This window comes from Watersipora subatra, chromosome 5, assembly GCF_963576615.1.
Source record: "Watersipora subatra chromosome 5, tzWatSuba1.1, whole genome shotgun sequence".
Classification (NCBI taxonomy): Eukaryota; Metazoa; Bryozoa; class Gymnolaemata; order Cheilostomatida; family Watersiporidae; genus Watersipora; species Watersipora subatra.
Genome location: NC_088712.1, coordinates 57,724,981 through 57,739,285, shown reverse-complemented (window position 1 = coordinate 57,739,285; position 14,305 = coordinate 57,724,981). Strand labels below are relative to the sequence as shown.

The following is a 14,305-nucleotide window of genomic DNA, read 5'->3' as shown; positions in this document are numbered from 1 at the left end:
ATGCAGAAAAAATAAGATTATAACGTTTAACCAGCAACCAGTCTCAGCGGTAAACTTTAGTAGAACTTGAGAACTTAGGCAACAACAACGACTAAACATGTCGTTATTTGTGCGCTCAGTCAGTTTTCTATTTTTGTATCAGTTAGTTTTATTTGTTCTTATAGATTTTATTTTCAATTTATGTTATTCTTAAATTCTACTAACGTTTACAATAGAGACTGGTCTTTAGTTAAACATTGTAATCTTTTTTTTTTCTACATAAATTTTTGCGCAAAATCCGTTAGGATTACCAATGGAGCGACCGCCATAACATCGCAGCCAAGCCGCATAGACGGAAGATAACAACTCCCTTTCAGTGCAGCTGATGCATCAGGTGCAGTACGTCTTGTGACAAGCTGTTGTGTTGCTCGCCTGCTCGACGGGGGTACAACTCTGCAAAAACAACAGTTTGTCAAGACAGGCTAGCATCTCAACTGTTAGTTTATTATCTAAACATCCCATTACTGCAATTATCTCCTTCTGTGTGCATCTCAACTATTAGTTTATGGCATAACTGCTATTTTATGGCAATCATTGGCACAATCATTTATTAATAGGATCAATTGCTAAAACCATATCGCAACAACGCAATGACCCATTTTTGATTGGTAGTTGGTGAATTTAAGTCAATATATTTCTCCGTTTTCATGCGTATTCATCCTCTTCTGAGCAAATTTATGTCACCGACACCAGCTTGATATGCAGAAAAAGAGTAGCACTGTTAAGAAAATATATATATGTATATAATATTGTAAATATATTTTATATAAAATATATATTGTTTGCAGCGCTTTCCGTTAGTAGCTCTCGATGTACCTCCCCTGTGAATGGCCTGGGTACCCAGAAGCTTTCCTGTCTTACCACTTATCAAGGGAATGGCTTTGATGCTCTGTCAGAAGGTCGGTCCATGCCTGCCACTCCCACGCCCGCCCACTCTCAGGTAGGCGCTGCTGCACTAAGTCAGTTGTTTAGGTCGGCTAGCGACATCTTCATGACAGTTGGATCATCATAAAAGTGTTGTATTTGAATTCTTTACCATGCTGTGTCATCGTATTCCAAGGTTTCGTCCTTGAAAATGGTTTTCAGCATGTTCTGACATGACAATGTCAATCGGAAGGCGTTGGTAAGCTTTTTCGCATAGTCGTTGCAAGTCAAGTTCATGCGTGTTATATGGGCTTTGTGTCCACAGACGTCTCGATAGGATGAATTTAAAATACTCTGGTTGATAAGTTGAAATTCTGCAACCCATAAATTCTTGGAGAGTCACATTAAAAGTAGTCAAACTAACCGCCATACCGATTTTTCTTATTCCAACAAGTCATAGCTTGACAGTTGAGAGGACACTAGCCAAGTATACGAATATCACAGATATTATACGGAATAGACAGTTTTATTTATTTGGGGGTAATGACCTCGTAAAACCATTTATAATGATTTATCACACTTGTGCACAAGAGGTACATGATAGATCAGTGACAAGCGTGTACTATTCCTGTTGTGGTCATGTGCTGGTTGTCTAGTCGTTTAACCCTCTAAATATCTAACTTCAAGAACTTATCATTATGATCGATGTATCATCATCAGATCACTTTATTTTGTATGAGGATGTTGTCGAATGTAGAACTTTTTATGGTAGCCCTTGTGTATGTCTCTGAAAGTAAATCCTGCAAAAATAGTATCGTTGGTATTGTACATAATTTTTTGAAAGAGTGTTGCTAAAGAATTTACGCATATTTCATGCTATCATCTTTGAACGTGATCAACGTTATAGCTCTATAGCGAGAGCGTGAAAGGCCGCAGGGGTGCATCTTACTCAAGTATCTTTATGTTTATTTAACTAGGTAAAATATTACAAAAACAGCGCATGTGAAGTTCCCAGTTTTTAGCTGCTCTAAAAATGTTAAAATGGCTACAGAAGTATGAAACCTGCTTCAGAATTATGAATACATCATAGCATGAGAGTAAAACGGAAGGAAGTGAACATGAAATTTGTTTTTAAATACATGTATTATATATATATGTACATGTATATCCAACCATATGGTCATTGCTAGCAAGTATATAAAGTGTTCATGTCAAACCTACAACCACAAAACTCATAATCACTATATGTAGTATCTACCTATGCTCTCACCTCTTGTTTATTTGAGGAGGTACTTTGGTTGGTATGATACTGTCTAAGAGTTTCTACACTCCCATGCATTGCAGTGTGAGAGTGCGGTAAGCAGTGAGCGGACAACTCCTATAGGTCCTCTTCACACCAATTCGCAACACCCATCGAACTTCATGTATGATCCAAGGATTCAAAGCTGCCCATCGACTCCTCTGAATAGTTATCAACATACATTTGATTTTCCTCCTCAGCCTGTGAACACAGTCGCATCATCTCAATGTTTGAGCCTTCCAAACAGTGCCAGAAATACCCCCGTCCTTCCAGGTACGATCGATTTTTGTACCAACCGTTTTATATGTTATTACCATAAAACCTCTATTTGAATGCCATGATGCTCTATTTTTTAACCTTTCCCTATAGTGGCGTTTTATTAGATGTGGCGTTTATATAAAGGGTGGAGTTGTATTTATCAATTACGTTGTCAGAATCTTGGGAAGACAAATTTAACCCTTTTATGGGTGAAGCGAATGTCAGCTATATTTTGTACACTCCCTCGGGCTGAGCGACATTGACCCTTTTAGATGTGCAAAATCTGCTATAACTTACCTCCAACTTATTGTAAACTTCTAAATAAATATGCACTAGAAAGCTGAGAAATATCTCTACCCGTTGGTATATATTTCTTGCGATTAACCTACATATAATGATCATATAGCCTGCGTAGTAATTTGTTGAGCTTTTGATTTCTTATAACATTACTTTAAATTAAAGGCATATTTTTATTTTGTAACGATACTAGGTGAATGCCTGACATTGCACTGGTAATAACAAACATTTACCATTCGAACTTTTAAATATTAAATATTTCTGAGTGTGTCTGACCAATGCATAATTCAAATACAGTGGAACCTCGGTTGTCGAATGCTTCGGTTTTCGGCCAACTCAGTTTTCAACCAAAAAAATTGAGATGTGTTGTCTCGGATCTCAACCATAAATTTGGTTCTCGAACAAACCGGAACATGCGCATTTAAATTTAACATTCGGAACAGCTCCGGAAACAGCATGCTTATGCGTTTAATGACGTTGTTGTGAGCCACTTGCGGAAGGTTCTCAAAAAAGGGACATTAATTCTTTACAAAAAAGAGTCATCTGGGAGGACGTCGCCTCTACCAAAGAGATTTTCTAGGGACACTACTCCTCCAGTCGAGTTACCCTAAATTGTTTTGGAGGAGGATTCTTCTTCAAAGATGTGAAGTAAATGGGCCATTGCTGTTTATATTTTCTTTTTCACACAATTTTTGATTTAACTGGTGTGTTGCATTTTTTGGCTGTTTCATTATCAATTTCTGAGATTTTTGGTGTTGTATCGTAACCTTTAATGTTTTCGATGTTTTAAAAGAAAAACATACAAAGTGTTTACTCTTTTTTCATCATTATAGATAAAAAAAAACTTTTATTAAAGTTAAACACGGTCTATATCTACCTGTTTTTATTTGTAGTATGCAATAGACAGTACAGTTCTGTGGGGTAAAATGTTAAAAAGACTTTACCGAAGTTGTTAAATTGACTTGGAACAGATTAAAATTTACATATATTAATTCTAAAGGGAAAACATGTTTCGGATCTCGAACAACTCGGTTTTCAAACAACCTTCTAGAACGGATTGTGGTCGAGAACCGAGGTTCCACTGTATTTGAAAGCTCGAGGCAACTAAAACTGAAAAACATTTTCTACTTTTTATGCTACATATTCAAGATTTAAAACAGCTTATCAACAGATGCAGGTAATGTAGTTGCCATTTGCTGAGTTCCTTTACTCAATGAATTTGAGTAACTTGGCTAGTAACTTAGCTAGGCTAAATCTTTAATAAGAGCCATGTCCATCCTTTTGACGATATTCCAACTCGTGACACGCAGATTGGCAGACCAACGGTGTAAGACCTGATCACTTTTAAGTATTTATTGCGCACCTACCTTTTTCTCTGTTTTGTCGACGCATCGACGAGAATTGTAAGAAGGCAAAGTAGATTGTATGAATTGTATATAGATAATAATAGATATAACGATATACGCGCATCGCTTTTTCTTTCGCAAGCGCGACAAGATGGTTACCATTCAAATCGAATTTGAGAATTCGCCAGACTTGACACTTTCCATTATATGAATTTTTTTATGTAGTACGAAGCAAAAATTTCACATAGTTTCTTTATGTTATCTGGAATTTACATTATAGGAGGTATACGTTAAAGGAACATCTAATGTATGCATAGATTTAACAAGGTTGCTTGAAAGCTCTTTGCACTCAATGATGTGTTTGCTACAGTTTGCAACCAAAACTGGCTTTCTATGTGCAATAAAAGATGTTATGAGCGTCCTTCCATCAAAAGTCGAGTTTAGATAACTGCAATGATGCTATCAAACAATATGCTATAAAATACAAGTTTTTAAGTTATATAATAACAATCTATCAAATGCTGCAAATATATATTCAAGAAACAGTAACATTGACCATATTAATAGTACATGTAGAAAGAAAAATTGATATTTTTTATAACCAAACTATGTCAGGCAGTTTTATTCTGACTGTTGCTTTCGTTTGAACCCATGTTATCTTCTGGCAGTTCAATAAATTCCACAGAGTCTGCTGAGCATCAATTTTCTCTCGAGCCGCTCAACTAGTCGATATTAGTGTCCAAACAATTTTTAGCAGAGCAAAAATTTTACAAGCCGCCATTTAGAATACATTTTGTGCAAATAATGAGGAAGTTTTAGCAAAGTGGCATGGCTTGCACTCTAAGCGTGCTAAGTACATTTTAGCCTCAATTAGTAGTACAGATTCCATCATAATCGGTAAACCGTTTTTCATATATGTTGTAATTTCAAGACCGCGTTAAACAAAGAACTACTATTAGCCTGATACAGTTATTAATTATTGTTATGGTGCTGCTTTAAAAGCGTTAAAAAAACTATACAACTTTGGAGTTATAAAACGAACTTCAGTACGAACACCAACCAGGAAAGAATTAATTGTTAATGATGTAACCGAGTCATTACCAGTACCATTTTGTGAACACTTTTGTACTGACCACTATCTTCTTTTCTACGATCCCGATTATTGGTTCGTAAAGATCAAAGAATGGCGAAATGGAGGCGGTCAAATAGAGGTGAGATTCAATTAAAGGGTGGCGTTCTATTGTTCAACCCTTTTCTTATAGTGGCGTTCAAATAAAGGCGGCGTTCAAATCAAGGCGATGTTCAAATAAAGGCGACGTTCAAATAAAGGCAGCGTTCAAATAAAGGCGGCGTTCAAATAAAGGCGACGTTCAAATAAAGGCGGCGATCAAATAAAGGCGGCGTTCAAATAGAGGTTTTACGGTATATTATTGCCCATGATTAGCACTGAATCTCGCTACTTTCATCATGGTTCCTCCTGAAATATTGTTAAATAGAGGGAGGTTTGTTAGCATGGGATGGGAGTGGAGGCCATTTGTTTTCTTATTCATCTGATAAACATAGAGTTGGCAGTTGTAACATAATATATCAGGTATGAAAGCTGTAGACAGTTTGGATGGCAGGAGTTTTTGTGTTAGGCAAGCCAAATCACCTGTTCTTGCGTGACAGACTGATTTGCATTTTGACAAGTCATTCCCGCAAACATTTTATTTCCCAAAAATTTTTAAGTCAGTAGCTTTAATTGTCCACGCTATCTCCCTATGTTACTGTCCCACTGATGGTGCCTAGCTATGTAATCTACCCAAACTACGAGAAAGTGCTTATGGTTTGAAGTGCTATCCATTTCATGGGTGTTTGTTATTTTTTAAACAGGCAGTTTTTTAAGTCGAAGTATCAAGTATAAATATGCAAGTAGAGGCAGATCTGTATAGCCGGCGCCTGATTTGCAGATTATGAGGATACTAATGCACCTGGCTATCGTGCTGAGCATCTGGCAGCACCCCAGGCTACTGACATGTACCAAAACTTCCCTGGTCATCAGTTCAGTCAGAACCCTAACCTCTCCGGGTTCCAGAGAGTCGAGTTCAACCGGACCAACAGCGCATTCATTCCTATCAGGGACTGCGGAGTCGTCGGCACTACCCAGCTCCCTGGCTTAAACCGCCTGTCTGGTCCAGCCCATGCCCAGTCATACAGCAAACCCCTCGAGCCTGTCCTCAGCAGTGAGAGTGACGAGTTAGAGATCAATGAGATTCTAGACATCATTGAGAAGGGGAGCTCAGGCACTCTCCCTCTAGATGAGGAAGCCGAGACTACACAACAAGAAGTTGAAGAGAGAATTCGCTCACTTTCAGTGAGTTCATCCATCTCTACTGCCATGTATAAATTGGTGCTCGATTAACGTCTTTATCATTAATTGTTGTTCCATCTTTGTTTTCATTGTATGACTAGGTAGTTTCTCATCTCTCACTGGTCTCAAAGATCTTACACAAAAATTTGATAGATTTTATCAGAAAATATCAAGGTATTTTTCTATCATTTGTGATGGTTTCTGATGTTTGAGGTGATCCGACTGCCCGCATGTTAATAGATTCAAATCAACAAAACCTGCTCAGATTAAGCGAAAATGCGATTATAACGTCTATAGTTGTAAAGAGACGCTCAACGCTGCAACTTGAACGCAATAGCCGATAGGCCTATCAACTATTGCAATGATGGCAACTATTGACGTCATTATTCACGTATTTTTATTCTGAAGGTTTAAACTGTGATTAAGTTTTGTCTTTTAAAATCAAAAATCGAAATGTGTGTTTTACAATTATACAGGTTAATCTAGTTGATATGGTAGATTAATTCAGCTACCTATTTGTGAATGGGAGTCTCCTGTTTATTTAGGCTCAGGGACCTATTACACAAGGAGCGGGTGCCGGCTCACAGCCCCCATCGTTACAATCTTCTCAGGGATCTTCTAACACAGTTTTATACAATCTTCTACTTTCTGGGCCCAACCACAATGCAGCAGACACGGGTCGGTTCAGGTAGGCATTGAGACATTTGGTAGCTTTGCTAGAGACCTCTCCGTCAATCGTAGAGGTTCAGGTAGGCCATGAGACATTTGGTAGCTTTGCTAGAGACCTCTCCGTCAATCGTAGGGGTTCAGGCAGGCCATGAGACTTTTGGTAGCTTTGCTAGAGACCTCCATCAATCGTAGTGGTTCAGGTAGGCCATGAGACATTTGGTAGCTTTGCTAGAGACCTCTCTGTCAATCGTAGGGTTTTGAGGCTATTTACATGTATAATTATGAGAACAAGCATCTTTATGAAGGCTTCACAAGCTAGGTTACCAATAAAATAGAGTCAGCATCTTCAGTTCAAGGAGTTAGAAACTGAACCGCCAGAGTGAATTTGAAGGTAACAAGAGGTTCTAGAAAAAAACTGCTATTATCTTCATTATTTATCCCTGGCGATTTTGTTTTTCTAAGGAAATGTTTGTGATAGAACGTATGTTATTTTTTATATTCAAGTGCAATTAACAGAAATTGTCTCCTCTTGTCCAGCAGGAGACCATTTTTGTTCGTACTTTCCGCCCAATCAGGGGTAGTAATTAAATCTAAATCGGTGCGTTATGACAAATTGAAAAAGTGGTTATATGCATTCTCAAAATTCTAGCTACACCAAAGTTTATCTACACGCGTGCGAATTTGTGGAGTTGGTATCTTGGCAAAATCTGAGTTCTTCTGCTCAGCTGAAAGATAACAGGAAATATTTTAGAAAGATCAGAAGATGTCATTAGCGAGCAACAAGATAGAGATGCGGATACATCTCTATCTGCATTCCTTTATGCATGTAAAGAAAGACAACTTTTTATAAACAAATTTTTATGTTGAATTGTTTTTATATTAACAGCTGTCAAGTTCATCCTGCTTATACAACATCAATGTCAAAGTATTTGTTCAAAACTTGAGTGCCCTGTTTGTGTAGGCCGTTGTGTTTACATAAAGTTACTCGATTACTGCCCCTTCACCCGCGCTTCACCTGAGCGTGACTGAGCCGTTTTAGCTCACGTGTTTGAAAGAGCTCTTTTAAAAGTACATTTCACATCAACTTCCACATATTGATCATTTGCTTTTACTTATTGAACCCTTGTAATCTGTCGTTTCATCATAATAGCTAGTCGTTAAGGCTCTTTGGTGCCTGGAGAGGTCAAGTTTGTTAAATCGCATAAGCTCGCCAAAGCTAGGCGTGTCACCAGCCTTCTTTTAGCCAAGATCGGGAGGGTCTTCGCTGAAGTTTTCAGTAGCTTCAAGAAATTTTCATCGAGTTTCATCTTGATGTTAAATTTTGACTGTTACTGTTATATTAAATGAAGTTTAAGTTTTGCCTCTTTGGAGCGTATTCCAGGTTCCTTGTGTTTATTACCTTCATGTTAATTTTTAAACTGATTAAAATGGTCTGCGGAGATTTCTTAGTTTCTTGGAACATTGTTTACTCTATGCAGGCATCATTCCGGTCCACAACTCGGCTACGCTGCCTCTCATAAATCTAAGCAAAGCTCTTTGGCGGCTCCAAAAATGCACCCTGGGCACCCTTCAGGGCATCTGGCAGCTACAGCAGCCACCTTGTCAACCAGTTCATCAGGCGACATCTATTCTCCTCCAAGTACCCCAAATGGTGAATCATCCATACATTTTTATCTTGCATTTCTGTCATGGGGCTGTGTGAAAAAATATTTACACTTCTCATTCTCTTGCGGACATCCCATAGATTATTACTTCACCACATTTAGCCTTTCTCTCCTGCAGCTAACAATGTACTTGTAGTGTAATTGTTAGTTGTCCTCTCATGCCTAGTTGATTTTGTAAAAAAGTAAGTTTTACTGGTATTAGTAATTCATAAAAAATATTTGGTGTTTGAATATTTATTACATTTTAGAAAGAGTTAAAGCTTAAGCTTTCATAACCTAAATTGGAGTTGTGCAACCTGAGCTACTTCATTAAGAGTCGTCCTCCTTTAGCCATCTTGTTATCTGATCGCTATAAGTTGCCTAAGACAGATACTCATTGGTTTCTTATAGTACAGCACAAAATTCGATTTTCACACTTCTTTGTGAGTCTTGGACTTGTTTGTCTGCTTTTCGCAGTTTTATCTTCTGCTAGAAACAACATGCTTTTTCCGGTTCAGGTTTTCGACTACAACTAGTTGGTAAAATTGCTGGCTTTAAAATTTTATAGTTTTGGGAAACCTGACAAGCACCTGCTAATGCTTTCATTATATCGGTCTTATGGTCACACATTTTCCCTTGCTTTAACCTTCATAATTTAGACGCTGATCAAGTGCCTTGCCAACATTCTCTTAGACAGTGCAATCGTACTACTAGTCCGCAGTCAAATTCTCCTATCATTGTTTCCAAGTTCTAATTTTTTGATCTCGTGAGCAGGAAACTTCCGGCCAGTGCATGACCCAAGCAGGGAGATGAGAATGTACTACGGCAATGAGACACAACACGCTAACAATGCATATTCTGGGAGATCAGCAAACAGCTCACCTGCCGGCATCGCTGTTCCTTCAAGGCTTAACAACTCTCTGGTTGGCACCATGTCTCCACCCACCCAACCTCTTAAACGGTATTTACTCTCACTCTATAGTTTGTCATATTGATGAGTTCTTCTGGCTAGTCTTCTCCCGGTGTTTAATTTTCATCACTGGAAAAGAGTTTCATGTAGGACTATAGCTAGATCGGAACTTGGAGTTTTTAACACTTGATTTGAGCTACATATAAGAATATAGCTAGATAAGAACTTGGTGTTTTCATCACTTGATAAGAGCTGCATATAGGACTATAGCTAGATAGGACTCTAGCTAGATAGGATTATAGCTAAATAGGACTCTAGCTAGCTAGGACTATAGCTAGATAGGACTATGGCTAGATGGGACTATAGCTAGATAGGACTATAGCTAGATAGGATTATAGCTAGATAGGACTATAGCTAGATAGGACTCTAGCTAGATAGGACTCTAGCTAGATAGGACTCTAGCTAGATAGGACTCTAGCTAGATAGGAACTTGGAGTGAATCTCATGAACATAAAAGCTGCTCATTTATAGTAGTTTTACAAAAGGATTTCATATAGTTAGTACGGTGATCTATTATCAATTGAAATCTCATTAGAGCAGCAGTTGTGCAATTTTCTTTGTTGTTAACGGTGACAAGGAGAGTTGGTTCACGTAATCACTACTTTTAAATATAAAAATACTAGCCAAAAGTATCAACCCTTCCGCTGGAAGCCATCACGCCTTCAACATTAAATTTGGATCTTTCAGCCTTAAGAGGTATCCTTTCATTTTACTGCATATCAAACAATTCAATGCCTTCAAATTACTTAAAGTTCTTTTTGTAGCTTCCTAACATATTGATAGATCTCATAAAATATAATTTAGCATCACAGAAGTCATATAGTGCACCAGCAATCTTATTTAATATTTGCAAATAATTTATTGAGAACAGCCGCAATACAAAGGTGCTTCTTGCTTTTTAAAATTTTTCAAATTGAAATTCTCCATAAACATGAAATTTACTGTCTAGGTGCACCTATAATTTTGATTGCTGAGCTATGACCAAATTTTGTGTTGGCTTCTGTTCTGTTATTACTTGTTCTAGCTAGCCCAAACTAACAATATATCATTAGAACCCTTTCAACAGCAGATTTCTAGCACCTGACTTGGGGGACCTTAAAGAAAACCTAATCATGCCGAATTCAAAAAAACATGTTTTTTTAAATAAAAATACAACTCCCTGGGGTCTAGTTCGTCGTATATAAATGCTAGCTATTTTATTTTGTTGTTAGAGTGTTAAGATAACATGAAAGTAGTTTAGAAAAGCTCGAAAAGATTTATGCAGAGTTGAATAACACAATATGAATACGCAAGGAATCTGGAAGTGGAGCCCTGCAAAAAAGATCCTAAAACGCAAGATCATCTGACAAATAAATATTTACCATTCAAAATACAATTGTGGATAGCAGCCACTTCCTAAAATGGATAACATTGAGTGCTCAAACAATAAAAGGTTTCGACTTCAAACTAAAAGTCACCTTAACAATACTAGACAGAAAATACCATACAATATTGTAAGTATTGTTTATTCAAACGAAGGTTTTGGATTAATGACTTTTCTGAAACATCATTTTTCCATTGGTGAGAAAAGAAATTGGCAACAAATATAGTGATTCCTTTTAATACATTTAGATGTGTTGAGGTTTATACTGTGGCAGAGCCCGTGTTAAAGGAATTATCACAAACTTTTGAACATTTGAAACTTCAGTATGTTCATCACGTCTGACATAGGGTGTTTCACTGTAGTGACATTCATAGGTTCAAGTCTGCATGATGAAATATTTGAACTTCATAAATGTATGGTATTTTTTGGCATTTGTCTTACCCTGTAATTGAAGTCATGGTAACCAAGGCCTGAGTTTTAACTTCATGCATTTCTCAAACATTGTAAGCACCCAAACTCTAGGAAGGAACAGCAACTACATGTAACTACATTTCTATAGACCATATTGATAGGTTACTGTTTCCCTCTTTTTGCTAGGAAGAGGAACATTTCCGGTGAAAGGGTTCAGTCAACCCTTGTAGCCAAACCTCATACAGCCACCAAGCCTGCCACTTCAGCACACTCTGACTATATAGCTAAGCGTAGTTTAGGGGGCAGTCTCTCATCTCCCGTAGTATTCAATGATGGCTCTCAGTCTAATGGGTAAGTGTCTCTCAGTGTTCTCGTGACTAGCTAATCTCTTATGTCATGGGTTTTCAAATTTGTCACGTTTTGCGCCATTTTGTAATGAAATTCTTCTCGATCTGATTTGTCACTAGATGTTCTAAAAAGATTTTAAAATATTTCGAATGGGTTCTAGCTGAGTCAAGAGACCATCCCCAATGCTGGGGCTAGGCTCTTGGCTCAGCCACAACATTGGGCCCTGTTTGAAAATCTTATATGGCATAAAATCACTTGAGTGGCAATTTAGTACCTTGAAGATACGGACAAAGTTTCCATGCAGCGATACCGGAGTGACACACCTCCATATGGCGTCGTGATGCCATTCTGGAAACAGCCGAGTCGTTCTCATTCTGATCTGCTATTTCAAGTATTAAAAGGGGGCATAAATTGTCACTTTCCTTTAGGGAATCGGGCATTTTGTTCATCAAGACAACTTGACCTTCATTTACATGAGGTTCAGTTAGGTAGTTTTAGAATCTTCAGCAAGCTTATTAATTCTTTTCTGTTATTGAAGCTAAAACTTATTGCTTGTTTACAGGCCTTTTGTTTATATGCATTTTTCACTCTTTCATGTGAAACATTTGTTATAGGAAAATAAATGTACAATTGTGTGGTATTTTTGGTTAATTCGTTATATTATATAAAAATGATTAAATAATTAAAAATTAACACATTGGTTATGGTAACTTTTGTTAGATTCTGAAATGTGTTCACAATATGAGTGCATGATTTAAAACTAGCAGAACCAGTACCATGGCTTATCTAGCCCAATTGTTTAGCAATATGCATATAGAGACATCCATAGAGACAACCATAGACATAGACATCTCTTAGGATGCTTTGAATTCCTTAGTCGTAGGAAGCGCACGATTAGAGTGCATGTGGGACGTTTCAGTTCAATTGTATAATAATTATGGTAGCGTTGTTTTATTTGCTCAATCAAGGATACACGATAACTATGTACAGAAAAGTCAGGTAGGATCTGTCGACAGCTGATAAATTACATGAAAAACTGTTGCTTCTTTAAAGATCTTTGTAGTTTAATGTTTGTGGGCTATGGAAACAGAACTTGTCTTATATTATGCGCCATATGCTAAATTGTTTTACTCGATTTGCACACTGGTCGTTAATAAAGTAATTACCTGAAAACAGTATATAGAGGATAACTCCAACTTCACGAATATACATATAGAGTAAACTTATCTCTTACCCTATTACCCAAATATTTTGTCACACAAACCCTTTCAAGGTTTGAATCCTTGAATTGAATTGATTATAAAAACATTAAAGTGCACAGCTACACTAAATAATTACCTGCGCTATTTGCTATTACATACAATATTTTGATTCGATGCGGAGTTGTCTGTCTTGTAATCAGTTTCATAAATGTTGGAATTGCAGCGTTGTCGCCTTTTTTAAAATTAGGACAAAAAATTATAACATCCGTTAAAGTTGGTGCATGTTGACCTTGATATCACGTACACATATTTTATTTGTAGTTCACGCAACTAAGGGAAGTAAAAGCAACACAGTTACCTCAACTGCTCTGTAAGGCTCAAGAAACTGCTAAGCATATGAGACACTTAATCCCTATATGTTATGTCAGGTTCTACCCGCTACCAATATGGTAGTCATATAAAACTGCAGCCTTCTGGCGGGTTCTCGCAAGTCATCGCTGACTATAACCGCTGACGCATATAAGTTAATAGGCTGTGCACCGTTGACAAGTTGTAAATATCGCTTATTCTGGTGGGGAAGCTTTGTGCATTATATATCTATATATATCCACACCAATGACCGTGGTAGTTTAGTTCGACTGACTGTTACTGTCAAGTCTGGTTTCTGACATGTTTCGGCAGGTTGCCTGCCTTATGATTTTATCTCCTGTTCTCTTTAACGTGCCATTTCAGACTTTCTTCATACTTTATGGTAACGATTGTACTTTTAAGACAGCTGCCCTTTTTGACCTTGGCCTTGAAATTTCAGCTCGACCAGTTGATCTCAATTATAATGTCGAAATAAGATTTCCGCTATGCATTTGCATCTGATGTTAGTCAGTGAAGGTCATAAGGTGAGCCAATAAAGGCTGTCTTTATTATATTTTTTATTGACTGCGAGTGTTACTCTTCTTTTGCAACTGTTATTGAAATGTCATGCAACATAATCATCGCGGGTCTATGCCGCATATGTAAACCGATTTTATGTAAACCTATACTATAATCAGTCTATGGTAACTACATTAAATGTAGCGTTATGGCATTGTTCTGCATTTACTACTCAACTCGCTGTTATTGTATAGCATGTGTTTATACGCACATCATTGTATGCTTATTTATTGTAAGCATGTCTAGATTAAGGAATAAATATATATATAAGTACATAATTTTCAATAAATCTTTTGCATTTGTCTTTGCAAGGATTTA

At 37.3% G+C, this 14,305-nt stretch overlaps 1 protein-coding gene across 3 annotated transcripts in view; it reads left to right on the top strand.

Moving 5' to 3' along the window:
- The window catches only part of LOC137396371 (DNA-binding protein RFX7-like), a 57,510-nt gene extending 43,205 nt beyond the window's left edge, over positions 1-14,305 (top strand). For all 3 annotated transcript variants that reach the window (XM_068082620.1, XM_068082619.1, XM_068082621.1), the window contains exons 8-15: positions 828-979; positions 2,248-2,476; positions 6,054-6,457; positions 7,000-7,142; positions 8,602-8,774; positions 9,541-9,727; positions 11,697-11,861; positions 13,382-14,305. In XM_068082620.1, the coding sequence (XP_067938721.1) occupies positions 828-979; positions 2,248-2,476; positions 6,054-6,457; positions 7,000-7,142; positions 8,602-8,774; positions 9,541-9,727; positions 11,697-11,861; positions 13,382-13,394 (1,466 nt within the window). In that variant the 3' untranslated portion in view covers positions 13,395-14,305. The remainder of the gene's footprint in view (positions 1-827; positions 980-2,247; positions 2,477-6,053; positions 6,458-6,999; positions 7,143-8,601; positions 8,775-9,540; positions 9,728-11,696; positions 11,862-13,381) is intronic.